Raw genomic sequence first — 22200 nt, forward strand, 5'->3', positions numbered from 1 at the left:
CTAACCGGATCTCTAACCCTAGCCCTCAACATAACCCTAACCCTAGGTCCAATCGTAACCCTAACCGGATCTCTAACCCTAGCCCTCAACATTACCCTAACCCTAGGTCCAATCGTAACCCTAACCGGATCTCTAACCCTAGCCCTCAACATAACCCTAACCCTAGGTCCAGTCATAACCCTAACCCGATCTCTAACCCTAGCCCTCAACATTACCCTAACCCTAGGTCCAGTCGTAACCCTAACCGGATCTCTTACCCTAGCCCTCAACATAACCCTAACCCTAGGTCCAGTCGTAACCCTAAACGGATCTCTAACCCTAGCCCTCAACATAACCCTAACCCTAGGTCCAGTCATAACCCTAACCGGATCTATTACCCTAGCCCTCAACATAACCCTAACCCTAGGTCCAATCGTAACCCTAACCGGATCTCTAACCCTAGCCCTCAACATAACCCTAACCCTAGGTCCAATCGTAACCCTAACCGGATCTCTAACCCTAGCCCTCAACATAACCCTAACCCTAGGTCCAATCGTAACCCTAACCGGATCTCTAACCCTAGCCCTCAACATAACCCTAACCCTAGGTCCAATCGTAACCCTAACCGGATCTCTAACCCTAGCCCTCAACATAACCCAAACCCTAGGTCCAATCGTAACCCTAACCGGATCTCTAACCCTAGCCCTCAACATAACCCTAACCCTAGGTCCAATCGTAACCCTAACCGGATCTCTAACCCTAGCCCTCAACATAACCCTAACCCTAGGTCCAATCGTAACCCTAACCGGATCTCTAACCCTAGCCCTCAACATAACCCTAACCCTAGGTCCAATCGTAACCCTAACCGTATCTCTAACCCTAGCCCTCAACATAACCCTAACCCTAGGTCCAATCGTAACCCTAACCGGATCTCTAACCCTAGCCCTCAACATAACCCAAACCCTAGGTCCAATCGTAACCCTAACCGGATCTCTAACCCTAGCCCTCAACATAACCCTAACCCTAGGTCCAATCGTAACCCTAACCGGATCTCTAACCCTAGCCCTCAACATAACCCTAACCCTAGGTCCAATCGTAACCCTAACCGGATCTCTAACCCTAGCCCTCAACATTACCCTAACCCTAGGTCCAATCGTAACCCTAACCGGATCTCTAACCCTAGCCCTCAACATAACCCTAACCCTAGGTCCAGTCGTAACCCTAACCCGATCTCTAACCCTAGCCCTCAACATTACCCTAACCCTAGGTCCAGTCGTAACCCTAACCGGATCTCTTACCTTAGCCCTCAACATAACCCTAACCCTAGGTCCAGTCGTAACCCTAACCGGATCTCTAACCCTAGCCCTCAACATAACCCTAACCCTAGGTCCAATCGTAACCCTAACCGGATCTCTAACCCTAGCCCTCAACATAACCCTAACCCTAGGTCCAGTCGTAACCCTAACCGGATCTCTAACCCTAGCCCTCAACATAACCCTAACCCTAGGTCCAATCGTAACCCTAACCGGATCTCTAACCCTAGCCCTCAACATAACCCTAACCCTAGGTCCAGTCGTAACCCTAACCGGATCTCTAACCCTAGCTCTCAACATAACCCTAACCCTAGGTCCAATCGTAACCCTAACCGGATCTCTATCCCTAGCCCTCAACATAACCCTAACGCTAGGTCCAATCGTAACCCTAACCGGATCTCTAACCCTAGCCCTCAACATAACCCTAACCCTAGGTCCAATCGTAACCCTAACCGGATCTCTAACCCTAGCCCTCAACATAACCCGAACCCTAGGTCCAATCGTAACCCTAACCTGATCTCTAACCCTAGCCCTCAACATAACCCTAACCCTAGGTCCAATCGTAACCCTAACCGGATCTCTAACCCTAGCCCTCAACATAACCCTAACCCTAGGTCCAATCGTAACCCTAACCGGATCTCTAACCCTAGCCCTCAACATAACCCTAACCCTAGGTCGAATCGTAACCCTAACCGGATCTCTAACCATAGCCCTCAACATAACCCTAACCCTAGGTCCAATCCTAACCCTAACCGGATCTCTAACCTTAGCCCTCAACATAACCCTAACCCTAGGTCCAATCCTAACCCTAACCGGATCTCTAACCCTAGCCCTCAACATAACCCTAACCCTAGGTCCAATCGTAACCCTAACCGGATCTCTAACCCTAGCCCTCAACATAACCCTAACCCTAGGTCCAATCGTAACCCTAACCGGATCTCTAACCCTAGCCCTCAACATAACCCTAACCCTAGGTCCAATCGTAACCCTAACCGGATCTCTAACCCTAGCCGTCAACATAACCCTAACCCTAGGTCCAATCGTAACCCTAACCGGATCTCTAACCCTAGCCCTCAACATAACCCTAACCCTAGGTCCAATCGTAACCCTAACCGGATCTCTAACCCTAGCCCTCAACATAACCCTAACCCTAGGTCCAATCGTAACCCTAACCGGATCTCTAACCCTTGCCCTCAACATAACCCTAACCCTAGGTCCAATCGTAACCCTAACCGGATCTCTAACCCTAGCCCTCAACATAACCCTAACCCTAGGTCCAATCGTAACCCTAACCGGATCTCTAACCCTAGCCCTCAACATAACCCTAACCCTAGGTCCAGTCGTAACCCTAACCGGACCTCTAACCCTAGCCCTCAACATAACCCTAACCCTAGGTCCAGTCGTAACCCTAACTGGATCTCTAACCCTAGCCCTCAACATAACCCTAACCCTAGGTCCAGTCGTAACCCTAACCGGATCTCTAACCCTAGCCCTCAACATAACCCTAACCCTAGGTCCAGTCGTAACCCTAACCGGATCTCTAACCCTAGCCCTCAACATAACCCTAACCCTAGGTCCAATCGTAACCCTAACCGGATCTCTAACCCTAGCCCTCAACATAACCCTAACCCTAGGTCCAATCGTAACCCTAACCGGATCTCTAACCCTAGCCCCAAACATAACCCTAACCCTAGGTCCAATCGTAACCCTAACCGGATCTCTAACCCTAGCCCTCAGCATAACCCTAACCCTAGGTCCAATCGTAACACTACCCGGATCTCTAACCCTAGCCCTCAACATAACCCTAACCCTAGGTCCAATCGTAACCCTAACCGGATCTCTTACCCTAGCCCTCAACATAACCCTAACCCTAGGTCCAATCGTAACCCTAACCGGATCTCTAACCCTAGCCCTCAACATAACCCTAACCCTAGGTCCAGTCGTAACCCTAACCGGATCTCTTACCCTAGCCGTCAACATAACCCTAACCCTAGGTCCAATCGTAACCCTAACCGGATCTCTAACCCTAGTCCTCAACATAACCCTAACCCTAGGTCGAGTCGTAACCCTAACCGGATCCCTTACCCTAGCCCTCAACATAACCCTAACCCTAGGTCCAATCGTAACCCTAACCGGATCTCTAACCCTAGCCCTCAGCATAACCCTAACCCTAGGTCCAATCGTAACCCTAACCGGATCTCTAACCCTAGCCCTCAACATAACCCTAACCCTAGGTCCAATCGTAACCCTAACCCGATCTCTAACCCTAGCCCTCAACATTACCCTAACCCTAGGTCCAATCGTAAACCTAACCGGATCTCTAACCCTAGCCCTCAACATAACCCTAACCCTAGGTCCAGTCGTGACCCTAACCCGATCTCTAAACCTAGCCCTCAACATTACCCTAACCCTAGGTCCAGTCGTAACCCTAACCGGATATCTTACCCTAGCCCACAACATAACCCTAACCCTAGGTCCAGTCGTAACCCTAACCGGATCTCTAACCCTAGCCCTCAACATAACCCTAACCCTAGGTCCAGTCATAATCCTAACCGGATCTCTTACCCTAGCCCTCAACATAACCCTAACCCTAGGTCCAATCGTAACCCTAACCGGATCTCTAACCCTAGCCCTCAACATAACCCTAACCCTACGTCCAATCGTAACCCTAACCGGATCTCTAACCCTAGCCCTCAACATAACCCTAACCCTAGGTCCAATCGTAACCCTAACCGGATCTCTAACCCTAGCCCTCAACATAACCCTAACCCTAGGTCCAGTCGTAACCCTAACCGGATCTCCAACCCTAGCCCTCAACATAACCCTAACCCTAGGTCCAATCGTAACCCTAACCGGATCTCTAACCCTAGCCCTCAACATAACCCTAACCCTAGGTCCAATCCTAAGCCTAACCGGATCTCTAACCCTAGCCCTCAACATAACCCTAACCCTAGGTCCAATCGTAACCCTAACCGGATCTCTAACCCTAGCCCTCAACATAACCCTAACCCTAGGTCCAATCGTAACCCTAACCGGATCTCTAACCATAGCCCTCAACATAACCCTAACCCTAGGTCCAATCCTAACCCTAACCGGATCTCTAACCCTAGCCCTCAACATAACCCTAACCCTAGGTCCAATCCTAAACCTAACCGGATCTCTAACCCTAGCCCTCAACATAACCCTAACCCTAGGTCCAATCGTAACCCTAACCGGATCTCTAACCCTAGCCGTCAACATAACCCTAACCCTAGGTCCAATCGTAACCCTAACCGGATCTCTAACCCTAGCCCTCAACATAACCCTAACCCTAGGTCCAATCGTAACCCTAACCGGATCTCTAACCCTAGCCCTCAACATAACCCTAACCCTAGGTCCAATCGTAACCCTAACCGGATCTCTAACCCTAGCCCTCAACATAACCCTAACCCTAGGTCCAATCTTAACCCTAACCGGATCTCTAACCCTAGCCCTCAACATAACCCAAACCCTAGGTCCAATCGTAACCCTAACCGGATATCTAACCCTAGCCCTACACATAACCCTAACCCTAGGTCCAATCGTAACCCTAACCGGATCTCTAACCCTAGCCCTCAACATAACCCTAACCCTAGGTCCAATCGTAACCCTAACCGGATCTCTAACCCTAGCCCTCAACATAACCCTAACCCTAGGTCCAATCGTAACCCTAACCGGATCTCTAACCCTAGCCCTCAACATAACCCTAACCCTAGGTCCAATCGTAACCCTAACCGGATCTCTAACCCTAGCCCTCAACATAACCCTAACCCTAGGTCCAATCGTAACCCTAACCGGATCTCTAACCCTAGCCCTCAACATAACCCTAACCCTAGGTCCAATCGTAACCCTAACCGGATCTCTAACCCTTGCCCTCAACATAACCCTAACCCTAGGTCCAGTCGTAACCCTAACCGGATCTCTAACCCTAGCCCTCAACATAACCCTAACCCTAGGTCCAATCGTAACCCTAACCGGACCTCTAACCCTAGCCCTCAACATAACCCTAACCCTAGGTCCAGTCGTAACCCTAACCGGACCTCTAACCCTAGCCCTCAACATAACCCTAACCCTAGGTCCAATCGTAACCCTAACCGGACCTCTAACCATAGCCCTCAACATAACCCTAACCCTAGGTCCAATCGTAACCCTAACCGGATCTCTAACCCTAGACCTCAACATAACCCTAACCCTTGGTCCAATCCTAACCCTAACCGGATCTCTAACCCTAGCCCTCAACATAGCCCTAACCCTAGGCCCAGTCGTAACCCTAACCGTCTCTCTAACCCTAGCCCTCAACATAACCCTAACCCTAGACCCAGTCGTAACCCTAACCTGATCTCTAACCCTAGCCCTCAACATAACCCTAACCTTAGGTCCAATCGTAACCCTAACCGGATCTCTAACCCTAGCCCTCAACATAACCCTAATCCTAGGTCCAATCGTAACCCTAACCGGATATCTAACCCTAGTCCTCAACATAACCCTAACCCTAGGTCCAATCGTAACCCTAACCTGATCTCTAACCCTAGCCCTCAACATAACCCTAACCTTAGGTCCAATCCTAACCCTAACCTGATCTCTAACCCTAGCCCTCAACATAACCCTAACCCTAGGTCCAATCCTAACCCTAACCTGATCTCTAACCCTAGCCCTCAACATAACCCTAACCCTAGGTCCAATCGTAACCCTAACCGGATCTCTAACCCTAGCCCTCAACACAACCCTAACCCTAGGTCCAATCCTAACGCTAACCGGATCTCTAACCCTAGCCCTCAACAAAACCCTAACCCTAGGTCCAATCCTAACCCTAACCGGATCTCTAAACCTAGCCCTCAACACAACCCTAACCCTAGGTCCAATCGTAACCCTAACCGGATCTCTAACCCTAGCCCTCAACATAACCCTAACCCTAGGTCCAATCCTAACCCTAACCGGATCTCTAACCCTAGCCCTCAACATAACCCTAACCCTAGGTCCAATCGTAACCCTAACCGGATCTCTAAACCTAGCCCTCAACATAACCCTAACCCTAGGTCCAATCGTAACCCTAACCGGATCTCTAACCCTAGCCCTCAACATAACCCTAACCCTAGGTCCAATCGTAACCCTAACCGGATCTCTAACCCTAGCCCTCAACATAACCCTAACCCTAGGTCCAATCGTAACCCTAACCGGATCTCTAACCATAGCCCTCAACATAACCCTAACCCTAGGTCCAATCCTAACCCTAACCGGATCTCTAACCGTAGCCCTCAACATAACCCTAACCCTAGGTCCAATCCTAACCCTAACCGGATCTCTAACCCTAGCCCTCAACATAACCCTAACCCTAGGTCCAATCGTAACCCTAACCGGATCTCTAACCCTAGCCCTCAACATAACCCTAACCCTAGGTCCAATCGTAACCCTAACCGGATCTCTAACCCTAGCATTCAACATAACCCTAACCCTAGGTCCAATCGTAACCCTATCCGGATCTCTAACCCTAGCCCTCAACATAACCCTAACCCTAGGTCCAATCCTAACCCTAACCGGATCTCTAACCCTAGCCCTCAACATAACCCTAACCCTAGGTCCAATCGTAACCCTAACCGGATCTCTAACCCTAGCATTCAACATAACCCTAACCCTAGGTCCAATCGTAACCCTAACCGGATCTCTAACCCTAGCCCTCAACATAACCCTAACCCTAGGTCCAATCGTAACCCTAACCGGATCTCTAACCCTAGCCCTCAACATAACCCTAACCCTAGGTCCAATCGTAACCCTAACCGGATCTCTAACCCTAGCCCTCAACATAACCCTAACCCTAGGTCCAATCGTAACCCTAACCGGATCTCTAACCCTAGCCCTCAACATAACCCTAACCCTAGGTCCAATCGTAACCCTAACCGGATCTCTAACCCTAGCCCTCAACATAACCCTAACCCTAGGTCCAATCCTAACCCTAACCGGATCTCTAACCCTAGCCCTCAACATAACCCTAACCCTAGGTCCAATCGTAACCCTAACCGGATCTCTAACCCTAGCCCTCAACATAACCCTAACCCTAGGTCCAATCGTAACCCTAACCGGATCTCTAACCCTAGCCCTCAACATAACCCTAACCCTAGGTCCAATCGTAACCCTAACCGGATCTCTAACCCTAGCCCTCAACATAACCCTAACCCTAGGTCCAATCCTAACCCTAACCGGATCTCTAACCCTAGCCCTGAACATAACCCTAACCCTAGGTCCAATCGTAACCCTAACCGGATCTCTAACCATAGCCCTGAACATAACCCTAACCCTAGGTCCAATCGTAACCCTAACCGGATCTCTAACCCTAGCCCTCAACATAACCCTAACCCTAGGTCCAGTCGTAACCCTAACCGGATCTCTAACCCTAGCCCTCAACATAACCCTAACCCTAGGGCAAGTCGTAACCCTAACCGGATCTCTAACCCTAGCCCTCAACATAACCCTAACCCTAGGTCCAATCGTAACCCTAACCGGATCTCTAACCCTAGCCCTCAACATAACCCGAACCCTAGGTCCAATCGTAACCCTAACCGGATCTCTAACCCTAGCCCTCAACATAACCCGAACCCTAGGTCCAATCGTAACCCTAACCGGATCTCTAACCCTAGCCCTCAACATAACCCTAACCCTAGGTCCAGTCGTAACCCTAACCGGATCTCTAACCCTAGCCCTCAACATAACCCTAACCCTAGGTCCTGTCGTACCCCTAACCGGATCTCTAACCCTAGCCCTCAACATAACCCTAACCCTAGGTCCAATCGTAACCCTAACCGGATCTCTAACCCTAGCCCTCAACATAACCCTAACCCTAGGTCCAATCGTAACCCTAACCGGATCTCTAACCCTAGCCCTCAACATAACCCTAACCCTAGGTCCAATCGTAACCCTAACCGGATCTCTAACCCTAGCCCTCAACATAACCCTAACCCTAGGTCCAATCGTAACCCTAACCGGATCTCTAACCCTAGCCCTCAACATAACCCTAACCCTAGGTCCAATCGTAACCCTAACCGGATCTCTAACCCTAGACCTCAACATAAACCTAACCCTTGGTCCAATCCTAACCCTAACCGGATCTCTAACCCTAGCCCTCAACATAGCCCTAACCCTAGGTCCAATCGTAACCCTAACCGTCTCTCTAACCCTAGCCCTCAACATAACCCTAACCCTAGGCCCAGTCGTAACCCTAACCTGATCTCTAACCCTAGCCCTCAACATAACCCTAACCTTAGGTCCAATCGTAACCCTAACCGGATCTCTAACCCTAGCCCTCAACATAACCCTAATCCTAGGTCCAATCGTAACCCTAACCGGATATCTAACCCTAGTCCTCAACATAACCCTAACCCTAGGTCCAATCGTAACCCTAACCTGATCTCTAACCCTAGCCCTCAACATAACCCTAACCTTAGGTCCAATCGTAACCCTAACCGGATCTCTAACCCTAGCCCTCAACATAACCCTAACCCTAGGTCCAATCCTAACCCTAACCTGATCTCTAACCCTAGCCCTCAACATAACCCTAACCCTAGGTCCAATCCTAACCCTAACCGGATCTCTAACCCTAGCCCTCAACATAACCCTAACCCTAGGTCCAATCCTAACTCTAACCGGATCTCTAACCCTAGCCCTCAACACAACCCTAACCCTAGGTCCAATCCTAACCCTAACCGAATCTCTAAACCTAGCCCTCAACACAACCCTAACCCTAGGTCCAATCGTAACCCTAACCGGGTCTCTAACCCTAGCCCTCAACATAACCCTAACCCTAGGTCCAATCCTAACCCTAACCGGATCTCTAACCCTAGCCCTCAACATAACCCTAACCCTAGGTCCAATCGTAACCCTAACCGGATCTCTAAACCTAGCCCTCCACATAACCCTAACCCTAGGTCCAATCGTAACCCTAACCGGATCTCTAACCCTAGCCCTCAACATAACCCTAACCCTAGGTCCAATCGTAACCCTAACCGGATCTCTAACCATATCCCTCAACATAACCCTAACCCTAGGTCCAATCGTAACCCTAACCGGATCTCTAACCATAGCCCTCAACATAACCCTAACCCTAGGTCCAATCGTAACCCTAACCGGATCTCTAACCCTAGCCCTCAACATAACCCTAACCCTAGGTCGAATCGTAACCCTAACCGGATCTCTAACCCTAGCCCTCAACATAACCCTAACCCTAAGTCCAATCCTAACCCTAACCGGATCTCTAACCCTAGCCCTCAACATAACCCTAACCCTAGGTCCAATCCTAACCCTAACCAGATCTCTAACCCTAGCCCTCAACATAACCCTAACCCTAGGTCCAATCGTAACCCTAACCGGATCTCTAACCCTAGCCCTCAACATAACCCTAACCCTAGGTCCAATCGTAACCCTAACCGGATCTCTAACCCTAGCCCTCAACATAACCCTAACCCTAGGTCCAATCGTAACCCTAACCGGATCTCTAACCCTAGCCCTCAACATAACCCTAACCCTAGGTCCAATCGTAACCCTAACCGGATCTCTAACCCTAGCCCTCAACATAACCCTAACCCTAGGTCCAATCGTAACCCTAACCGGATCTCTAACCCTAGCCCTCAACATAACCCGAACCCTAGGTCCAATCCTAACCCTAACTGGATCTCTAACCCTAGCCCTCAACATAACCCTAACCCTAGGTCCAATCCTAACCCTAACCGGATCTCTAACCCTAGCCCTCAACATAACCCTAACCCTAGGTCCAATCCTAACCCTAACCGGATCTCTAACCCTAGCCCTCAACATAACCCTAAACCTAGGTCCAATCGTAACCCTAACCGGATCTCTAAACCTAGCCCTCAACATAACCCTAACCCTAGGTCCAATCGTAACCCTAACCGGATCTCTAACCCTAGCCCTCAACATAACCCTAACCCTAGGTCCAATCGTAACCCTAACCGGATCTCTAACCCTAGCCCTCAACATAACCCTAACCCTAGGTCCAATCGTAACCCTAACCGGATCTCTAACCCTAGCCCTCAACATAACCCTAACCCTAGGTCCAATCGTAAACCTAACCGGATCTCTAGCCCTAGCCCTCAACATAACCCTAACCCTAGGTCCAATCCTAACCCTAACCGGATCTCTAACCCTAGCCCTCAACATAACCCTAACCCTATGTCCAATCGTAACCCTAACCGTCTCTCTAACCCTAGCCCTCAACATAACCCTAACCCTAGGCCCAGTCGTAACCCTAACCGGATCTCTAACCCTAGCCCTCAACATAACCCTAACCCTATGTCCAATCGTAACCCTAACCGTCTCTCTAACCCTAGCCCTCAACATAACCCTAACCCTAGGTCCAATCCTAACCCTAACCGGATCTCTAACCCTAGCCCTCAACATAACCCTAACCCTATGTCCAATCGTAACCCTAACCGTCTCTCTAACCCTAGCCCTCAACGTAACCCTAACCCTAGGCCCAGTCGTAACCCTAACCGGATCTCTAACCCTAGCCCTCAACATAACCCTAACCCTATGTCCAATCGTAACCCTAACCGTCTCTCTAACCCTAGCCCTCAACATAACCCTAACCCTAGGCCCATTCGTAACCCTAACCGAATCTCTAACCCTAGCCCTCAACATAACCCTAACCCTAGGTCCAATCGTAACCCTAACCGGATCTCTAACCCTAGTCCTCAACATAACCCTAACCCTAGGTCCAATCGTAACCCTAACCGGATCTCTAACCCTAGCCCTCAACATAACCCTAACCCTAGGTCCCATCGTAACCCTAACCTGATCTCTAACCCTAGCCCTCAACATAACCCTAACCCTAGGTCCAATCGTAACCCTAACCGGATCTCTAACCCTTGCCCTCAACATAACCCTAACCCTAGGTCCAATCGTAACCCTAACCGGATCTCTAACCTTACCCCTCAACATAACCCTAACCCTAGGTCCAATCGTAACCCTAACCGGATCTCTAACCCTTGCCCTCAACATAACCCTAACCCTAGGTCCAATCGTAACCCTAACCGGATCTCTAACCCTAGCCCTCAACATAACCCTAACCCTAGGTCCAATCGTAACCCTAACCGGATCTCTAACCCTAGCCCTCAACACAACCCTAACCCTAGGTCCAATCCTAACCCTAACCGAATCTCTAAACCTAGCCCTCAACACAACCCTAACCCTAGGTCCCATCATAACCCTAACCGGATCTCTAACCCTAGCCCTCAACATAACCCTAACCCTAGGTCCAATCCTAACCCTAACCGGAACTCTAACCCTAGCAATCAACACAACCCTAACCCTAGGTCCAATCGTAACCCTAAACGGATCAATAACCCTAGCCCTCAACATAACCCTAACCTTAGGTCCAATCGTAACCCTAACCGGATCAATAACCCTAGCCCTCAACATAACCCTAACCCTAGGTCCAATCGTAACCCTAACCGGATCTCTAACCCTAGCCCTCAACATAACCCTAACCCTAGGTCCAATCGTAACCCTAACCGGATCTCTAACCCTAGCCCTCAACATAACCCTAACCCTAGGTCCAATCGTAACCCTAACCGGATCTCTAACCCTAGCCCTCAACATAACCCTAACCCTAGGTCCCATCGTAACCCTAACCTGATCTCTAACCCTAGCCCTCAACATAACCCTAACCCTAGGTCCAATCGTAACCCTAACCGGATCTCTAACCTTACCCCTCAACATAACCCTAACCCTAGGTCCAATCGTAACCCTAACCGGATCTCTAACCCTTGCCCTCAACATAACCCTAACCCTAGGTCCAATCGTAACCCTAACCGGATCTCTAACCCTAGCCCTCAACATAACCCTAACCCTAGGTCCAATCGTAACCCTAACCGGATCTCTAACCCTAGCCCTCAACACAACCCTAACCCTAGGTCCAATCCTAACCCTAACCGAATCTCTAAACCTAGCCCTCAACACAACCGTAACCCTAGGTCCCATCATAACCCTAACCGGATCTCTAACCCTAGCCCTCAACATAACCCTAACCCTAGGTCCAATCCTAACCCTAACCGGAACTCTAACCCTAGCAATCAACACAACCCTAACCCTAGGTCCCATCGTAACCCTAACCGGATCTCTAACCATAGCCCTCAACATAACCCTAACCCTAGGTCCCATCGTAACCCTAACCGGATCTCTAACCCTAGCCCTCAACATAACCCTAACCCTAGGTCCCATCGTAACCCTAACCGGATCAATAACCCTAGCCCTCAACATAACCCTAACCCTAGGTCCAATCGTAACCCTAACCGGATCTCTAACCCTAGCCCTCAACATAACCCTAACCCTAGGTCCAATCGTAACCCTAACCGGATCTCTAACCCTAGCCCTCAACATAACCCTAACCCTAGGTCCAATCGTAACCCTAACCGGATCTCTAACCCTAGCCCTCAACATAACCCTAACCCTAGGTCCAATCGTAACCCTAAGCAGATCAATAACCCTAGCCCTCAACATAACCCTAACCCTAGGTCCAATCGTAACCCTAACCGGATCAATAACCCTAGCCCTCAACATAACCCTAACCCTAGGTCCAATCGTAACCCTAACCGGATCTCTAACCCTAGCCCTCAACATAACCCTAACCCTAGGTCCAATCGTAACCCTAACCGGATCTCTAACCCTAGCCCTCAACATAACCCTAACCCTAGGTCCAATCGTAACCCTAACCGGTTCTCTAACTCTAGCCCTCAACATAACCCTAACCCTAGGTCCAATCGTAACCCTAACCGGATCTCTAACCCTAGCCCTCAACATAACCCTAACCCTAGGTCCAATCGTAACCCTAACCGGATCTCTAACCCTAGCCTTCAACATAACCCTAACCCTAGGTCCAATCGTAACCCTAACCGGATCTCTAACCCTAGCCCTCAACATAAGCCTAACCCTAGGTCCAATCGTAACCCTAACCGGATCTCTAACCCTAGCCCTCAACATAACCCTAACCCTAGGTCCAATCGTAACCCTAACCGGATCTCTAACCCTAGCCCTCAACATAACCCTAACCCTAGGTCCAATCGTAACCCTAACCGGATCTCTAACCCTAGCCTTCAACATAACCCTAACCCTAGGTCCAATCGTAACCCTAACCGGATCTCTAACCCTAGCCCTCAACATAACCCTAACCCTAGGTCCAATCGTAACCCTAACCGGATCTCTAACCCTAGCCCTCAACATAACCCTAACCCTAGGTCCAATCGTAACCCTAACCGTCTCTCTAACCCTAGCCCTCAACATAACCCTAACCCTAGATCCAATCGTAACCCTAACCGGATCAATAACCCTAGCCCTCAACATAACCCTAACCCTAGGTCCAATCGTAACCCTAACCGGATCAATAACCCTAGCCTTCCACATAACCCTAACCCTAGGTCCAATCGTAACCCTAACCGGATCTCTAACCCTAGCCCTCAACATAACCCTAACCCTAGGTCCAATCGTAACCCTAACCGGATCTCTAACCCTAGCCCTCAACATAACCCTAACCCTAGGTCCAATCGTAACCCTAACCGGATCTCTAAACCTAGCCCTCAACATAACCCTAACCCTAGGTCCAATCGTAACCCTAACCGGATCTCTAACCCTAGCCCTCAACATAACCCTAACCCTAGGTCCAATCGTAACCCTAACCGTCTCTCAAACCCGAGCCCTCAACATAAGCCTAACCCTAGGTCCAATCGTAACCCTAACCGGATCTCTAACCCTAGCCCTCAACATAACCCTAACCCTAGGTCCAATCGTAACCCTAACCGTCTCTCAAACCCGAGCCCTCAACATAAGCCTAACCCTACGTCCAATCGTAACCCTAACCGGATCTCTAACCCTAGCCCTCAACATAACCCTAACCCTAGGTCCAATCGTAACCCTAACCGGATCTCTAACCCTAGCCCTCAACATAACCCTAACCCTAGGTCCAATCGTAACCCTAACCGGATCTCTAAACCTAGCCCTCAACATAACCCTAACCCTAGGTCCAATCGTAACCCTAACCGGATCTCTAACCCTAGCCCTCAACATAACCCTAACCCTAGGTTCAATCGTAACCCTAACCGGATCTCTAACCCTAGCCCTCAACATAACCCTAACCCTAGGTCCAATCGTAACCCTAACCGGATCTCTAACCCTAGCCCTCAACATAACCCTAACCCTAGGTCCAATCGTAACCCTAACCGGATCTCTAACCCTAGCCCTCAACATAAACCTAACCCTAGGTCCAATCGTAACCCTAACCGGATCTCTAACCCTAGCCCTCAACATAACCCTAACCCTAGGTCCAATCGTAACCCTAACCGGATCAATAACCCTAGCCCTCAACATAACCCTAACCCTAGGTCCAATCGTAACCCTAACCGGATCAATAACTCTAGCCCTCCACATAACCCTAACCCTAGGTCCAATCGTAACCCTAACCGGATCTCTAACCCTAGCCCTCCACATAACCCTAACCCTAGGTCCAATCGTAACCCTAACCGGATCTCTAACCCTAGCCCTCAACATAAGGCTAACCCTAGGTCCAATCGTAACCCTAACCGTCTCTCTAACCCTAGCCCTCAACATAAGCCTAACCCTAGGTCCAATCGTAACCCTAACCGGATCTCTAACCCTAGCCCTCAACATAAGCCTAACCCTAGGTCCAATCGTAACCCTAACCGGATCTCTAAACCTAGCCCTCAACATAACCCTAACCCTAGGTCCAATCGTAACCCTAACCGGATCTCTAACCCTAGCCCTCAACATAAGCCTAACCCTAGGTCCAATCGTAACCCTAACCAGATCTCTAAACCTAGCCCTCAACATAACCCTAACCCTAGGTCCAATCGTAACCCTAACCGGATCTCTAACCCTAGCCCTCAACATAACACTAACCCTAGGTCCAATCCTAACCCGAACCGTCTCTCTAACCCTAGTCCTCAACATAACACTAACCCTAGTTCCATTCCTAACCAGAACAGTCTCTCTAACACTAGCCCTCAACATAACCCAAACCCTAGATCCAATCCTAACCCGAACCGTCTCTCTAACCCTAGCCCTCAACATAACCCTAACCCTAGGTCCAATCCTAACCCGAACCGTCTCGCTAACCCTAGCCCTAAACATAACCCTAACCTTAGGTCCAATCGTAACACTTTCCGTCTCTCTAACCCTAGCCTTCAATCTAACCCTAACCCTAGGTCCAATCCTAACCCGAACCGTCTCTCTAACCCTAGCCCTCAACATAACCCTAACCCTAGGTCCAATCCTAACACTTACCGTCTCTCTAACCCTAGCCCTCAACATAACCCTAACCCTAGGTCCAATCGAAACCCTAACCGTCTCTCTAACCCTAGCCCTCAACATAACCCTAACCCTAGGTCCAATCCTAACACTTACCGTCTCTCTAACCCTAGCCCTCAACATAACCCTAACCCTAGGTCCATTCCTAACCCGAACCATCTCTCTAAATCTAGCCCTCAGCAGAACCCTAACCCTAGTTCCAATCCTAACCCGAACCGTCTCTCTAAATCTAGCCCTCAACATAACCCTAACCCTAGGTCCAACCCTAACCCTAACCGTCTCTCTAACCCTAGCCCCCAACATAACCCTAACCCTAGGTCCAATCCTAACCCTACCCGTCTCTCTAACCCTAGCCCTCAACATAACCCTATCCCTAGGTCCAATCCTAACCCTAACCATCTCTCTAACCCTAGCCCTCAACATCACTCTAACCCGAGGTATAATCCTATCCTTAGCCATCTGCCTAATCCTATTCCTAAACATAACCCTAACCCTAGGTCTAAACCTCACCCTAACCATCGTCCTAAATCTCGCCGTCAACATAGCCATAACCCTAGGTCTAATCTTAACCCTAAGCATCCTCCTAACCCTAGCACTTAACATAACGCTAACCCTTGGTTTAATGGTAACGGGAACCAACTCCCTAACCCTAACCCTCAACATAACCCTCACCCTAAATCTAATCTTTACCCTCAGTCTAATCCTAATCTTAACCATTCCCTATCCGTAACCCTAAACCTAACCCTAACCGTAGCAGTTATCCTAACCAGATTCATTTCCCTATCTGTAACCCTAAATCTAATCCTAACTGTACGTGTAATCGTTACTCTAATCATCTAGCTAACGCCAACTGTAAACTTAACCTTAACCCTATGCTGAATCCTAACCCTACCTATATCCCTAACCCTAACCCTAAACCTTACCCTAACCCTAGGTCTAATCTTAACCATAACCATATCTCCCTAAACCTAAACCGAACCCTAACCGTAGGTCTAATCGTAACACTAACCGTCTCCCTAACACTAACGCTAAACCTAACTCTAACCCTAGGTCTAATCCTTACCCTAACCATCTCCCAAACCCAAACCCTAAACCTAATCCTAATCTTAGATCTAATCCTAACCCTCACCATTTCCCAAACCCTAATCGTAATCCTAACCCCAACCATTGGTCTAACCCTAACCCTAACCATCTCCCTAACCCTAACTCTAAACCTAATCCTAACCCTAGGTCTCTACCTCACCCTTACCGTCTTTCTAACCATAACCCTAAACCTAATCTTAACCCTAATCCTAGTCGTAATCCAAACCCTAGGCTTAAACATAACCCTAATCCTAACCCTAACCCTTACCCTAATCTTAACCTTAACCCTAACTCTCACTCTCCGAGCAATCCTAACATTAACCCTAACCCTAACACTAATTCTTACTCCAATTCTAAGACCAATCTTAACCCTGAGTCTAACCATAGGTCTAACCCTAACCCTAACCCTGTCCCTAGCAATAACCATAATACTAACCCTAACCCTTCTTCTAATCCTGACCCTAACCGTAACCCTAAACTTAACTCCACTCCTAACCCTAAACCTAACCCTAACCCTCACTCTAGGTCTAATCGTATCAATAACCCTAACCCTAACACTAATACTAACACTAATCTTAACCATAACCCTAACCCTAGGTCTAATCCTCACCTGAACCCTGAACCTAACCCTTACCCTAGCCGTAGCACTAACCCTAACCCTAACCCTAGTTTTAACCCTAACACTAAGCCTCATCCTATCCCTAACGCTAGCCGTAATCCTAATCCTAACCCTAACCCTAACCCTAGGTCTTATTCTAACATGAACCCAGCCCTCACCATAACCATAACCCCAACCTTACCTTCACCCTAACCCTAATCCTAGGTGTAATCCTAACCCTAACCCTAAACCTAGGTCTAATCCTAACATTAACCCTAACCCTAATTCTAACCCTAACCCCAACCCTAACCCTAACCCTAACCCTAATCTTCACCCCAACCCTAACCCTAATCATAGGTCTAACCCTAACCCTAACCCTAACCCTATCCCTAACCCTAGGTCTAACTCTAAGCATAACCCTCATCCTATCCCTAACCCTAACCCTAGGTCTAACCCTAACCCTAAACCTAATACTATCCCTAACCCTAGCCCTAATCCTAACCCTAACCCTAAGCTTAGGGCTAACCCTAACCGTACTCTATTCCTAGACTGAGGCCTAACCATAACCCTAACCCTAAACCTAACCCTAGGTCTAACCCTAACCCTACATCTAATTTTAACGTTAACCCTTACCCTAACCCTAGGTCTAATCCTAACCCTTACCCTAATCGTAACCCTTATCCCCACCCTAACCCTAACCCTAATTTTAATTCTAATCCTGACATTAAACCTAAACCTAATTCTAACCCTAACCCTAATCCTAGGTCTACTCCCAACCTTAACCCGAACCCTAATTCTAAACCTAACCCGAATCCTAGGTCTAATCGTAACCCTAACCCTAACCCTAACTTTAAACCTAACCCTAACTGTTGCCCTAACCCTCACCCTAATCCTAACCCTAGCCCTAGGTCTAACTCTAAACCTAATCCTAATCCTATCCCTATCCCTATCCCTAATCCTAACTGTAACCCTAAGCCTAGGTCTAATGGTATCCCTAACCCTAACCTTAGCCCTAAACCTAACGGTAACCCTAATCCTAACACTAACCATTTTCGTCCCAGTCCCTACTCACCTCACTCAAGGCAGTCAGGTAGCTGCCTATGCTATGTCCCTGTAGGACACACAGGGTTTCCTTTATGGAGAGACTGCACCAGAGATCTGCACTCAGTAGCCCCAGGCACTGTGAGGGCAGGGGCCTTTTCTGAAGACAGAAATTAAGTGAACGAAGCCTTACAAATGGTGAGACCTCCAGCCCCTTTCCCCATTTAGTTCCCAGACCACTGGCAACTGGTTTATACCCCAGGCAGGAGGCTAAGGAGTCATTTTGAAGCAACTAATGGGTCCAAGAGAGAAGGCCTACAGATACAAACATTTATGGTCTACCAAAAGGAAAGGCCAAGTCCTCATCCCATCCATCTCCTGTGAAATCGACCTGGAAACAATCCTCACCTAATTAGTTTCCTGTGGCTGCTGTAACAAATTACCATATATTTGGTGGCTTCAAAGAACAGAATTTTATTCTCTTAAAGTTCTGAGACCAGAAGTCCAAAATCAGTTTCACTGGGCCAAAATCAAGGTGTTGGTAGGGCCATGCTCTCTCTGGAGACTCCAGGGGAGAATCCATGCCCTGCCTCTTCCAGCTTCTGGTGGCCGCTGCCTTCCTTGACTTGTGGCCACACCACACCAATCTCCGCCTCCGTGTTTCCCCTCCTTTCTCAAATCTCCCTCTACCTACCTTTTCTAAGGATACTTGTGATTGCATTTAGGGCCCCCCGGATAATTCAGGATAATTCCCCCATCTCAAGACCCTTAATATAATCCCATCTGCAAAGTTCCTGCCATATAAGGTAATATTCATAGATTCTGGTGATTGGACATCTTTGGGAGCCATTATTTAGTCCACCACACCACCCACGTACCGGAAGTTTCAATCAGCCTCCTGGTTTCTCACACTTAAGTGTTAGTGACATCAAGACTTTTTCACCTTTGTTGGATATATGAATTTCTTGTTTTATGAATTATCCATTCATGGCCTTTATTTGTTTTACTTTCTACTGATGTTTTTCCTATAGGTTAAGAGAATTTTAGATAAGACCACTAACCCTTTATCTACCTTGCTTGTTGAAAATACTTCTCCTAGTCTACATTTGCCTATTAACTTGTTTACAGTTTGTTTTCTAATGTATATAAAAAATTGAAATCTTATGTAATCAAATCTAATACTTTTTTCCTTTGTAATTCATCCATTGCTATGATGTCAGAAACTCTGCCTTATCCTAAAATTAGATATAAGCTAATATATTTTCTCCTAGATTTATGGTTTCAAAAGTATTTATTTCTTTTTTATATTTATTTATTTATTTTCTTCACTGAGGATATGTTTTTATTGATTTTTAGAAAGAGAGGAAGGGAGAAAGATTGAGAGAGAAACAGGGGGTTGAATCCACAACCTAGGTATAAGCCTTGACAGGGAATCAAACCCACCACCTTTTGGTGTACGGGGCGATGCTCCAACTGAACCATCCAGCCAGGGCAAAAGTATTTAATTCTTTAATCAATATGGAATTTATTTTAATATGCAGCAAAAGAAACCTAACTTAATCTTTCCAAATTATTTAACAATTTTCTAACACAAAATGTCTCTTCCTTTCCCTGTGGATTTGTCCTATCATCTTTCTCAAGTATATAAATCTTATATGTTCTAGTGTCTGTTTCTGAGCTCAGTTCAGTTATCCCAATTTCTCTTTCAGGTGCTTGTTGTATGTCTCCTCCTCCTATTCCCAAGTTTCTACTTACAAATAAATAACAATAATCCTTCAAATCATCCCAAAATAATTTCACATTTTCTCATTCTTTCTAAATGTTTATGTATTTTTTGGTATTCTGCTGGTCACTTATCTAAAAGAGTTCATTTTTATCACAATACATGTAAATATATTTGGAAATTTTTAGAAACAGGAAGGCATTTTCATATTTTTGAAAGAAAAGAACCTAAAGATACTTTTTCTTTTTGTTGTTAATATAATATCTATTGAATATCTCTGATGATTTTATTAATTAGTTAATTCAACAAATACTATGTGTCAGCCATTTTTCTTAAGTGCTAGGTATACAGGACAAAAACAGACAAATATCCCCACCTTCATGAAACTTGCATTCTAGAAGGGGAGATAGATAAAAACAGGATAGGTAAAAATCTAAATGTAGTGAGTGCATCAGACAGTGATGAGTGCTATGGAGAAAAATAAATAAAGGAAGGGGGACAGGAAATTCTGAACATATGACTAGGGAAGACCTCACTGAGGTGATATGAGTCAAGACCTAAAAAAGTAAAGAAACCTATACTTTTCATCCATAAATTGACACAAATGGTTAGCTTACATTGAAATCCCCAGTATAGCTTCAGATATACTTTAGGTATATTTTAAATCAATTACATAATCATTCATTGCTTATCTATTCCAATGAGTAAAATGTTAATCTTGATATATCAAAAGGAATCATTGAATAGTTTAAACATCAAATTCACCATGAGTTAAGTGTCTACAATATACTTACAGGAGTGAAGCAGGCTGTTGGAAATCTTTGAACTGTAGAACGAAATACGAAGCTCCTATATTAAAAAGAGGATATGATTTCCTAAATTGATTTTTTAATGTGAGGATCTTTGTTAATTTATTCCCTATCTCTCATCAAATATTTTAAAATGCTAATCTAGATATAATGGACATAAATGAGGTTTAAAAGCCATTAGTATTGATTGTTAAGTATGTATATAGAAAGGCATGAGTGAAATGATTAAAAGCAGCTTAATAAGTATATAATTACCTGGAAGCGTGCTTGGGAACTGGTGCAGGAAGTAGATTGTATTGTCCTGGTGAAAGCTTAACTGACTATACAAAATGAACAAGGACACCAATAATAGATTAATACAGGTCTTAAACTCACTTTATTTTATTATCTGTCATTCATAGTCCTTTATTTTATGACCATACAACATTATATAATTTATTCTCTATCTTAACAGTGGAAATGGCACATTTTCAAAGGTGCAACTTCAAAATATTCCACAGATGTTCACATTTCATGGTGAATTTTATGACTGTATGCCTAAAACGATGTGTTGAAAATGCTATAAAATTGATTGTATTTTATTTTGTTTTATTTATTTTTTAAATATGTTTTTATTGATTTTTTTTTTTTTTAAGAGAGAGAGGAAGGGAAAGGGAGAGAGAAAGAAACAAACAAACAAAAAAAAACTGCCCGGCCGGGCGTGGCTCAGCGGTTGAGTGTCGACCTAGGATCCAGGTGATCGGGGTTCGATTCCCGGTCAGGGCACATGCCCAGGTTGCAGGCTCAACCAATGACTCTCTCGTCATTGGTATTTCTATCTCTCTCTCTCTCCCTCTCCCTTCCTCTCTCTGAAACCAATAAAGATATATTAAAAAAAAAAAAACACCAAGAAAAAAAAAACATTGATGTGAAAGAGAAACATCAGTTGCCTACATGCACCTCAACTGGGGATTGAACCGGTAACCTGGGTACGTGCCCTGACTGGGAATCAAACCAAGGACCCTCCCATGCATAGGTCTATGCTTAACCAACTGAGCCACACCGACCAGGGCAAATTGATCATATTTTCAATATACTATATTCAATAAATCAATTTGATCATCATGTAGTGAGCCTGCTCTGTGGGTAAAGAACTTGACTAGTTGTGGTGAGGAATATGATGGTAACAAAAATATGGTCCTTGACCAGCAGGAGTGAGAAGGCACATAAACAATCCTAATGTAAAACAATATAATCAAAGCTAAAAGACAAATTGAAGGTTTAGGAGGTAAGGAGAGGTTAAATCTAACTGGGTGACCCATAGCTAATATCACATAA

General features: G+C 46.8%; 1 protein-coding gene across 1 annotated transcript in view; it reads right to left on the reverse strand.

The window, feature by feature from the left end:
- Positions 1–22200, reverse strand: part of STPG4 (sperm-tail PG-rich repeat containing 4) — a gene marked incomplete at its 3' end in the record, with an annotated part of 307530 nt that overhangs the window by 271167 nt on the left and 14163 nt on the right. Inside the window, exons 4-5 of the mRNA XM_087813694.1 lie at positions 21139–21203; positions 20869–20923 (exon numbers count right to left, since the gene is read on the reverse strand). Coding sequence (XP_087669820.1) covers positions 20869–20923; positions 21139–21203 — 120 coding nt within the window. The remainder of the gene's footprint in view (positions 1–20868; positions 20924–21138; positions 21204–22200) is intronic.

Source organism: Miniopterus natalensis (genome assembly GCF_054644295.1).
Source record: "Miniopterus natalensis isolate mMinNat1 chromosome 13 unlocalized genomic scaffold, mMinNat1.hap1 SUPER_13_unloc_2, whole genome shotgun sequence".
NCBI lineage: Eukaryota > Metazoa > Chordata > Mammalia > Chiroptera > Miniopteridae > Miniopterus > Miniopterus natalensis.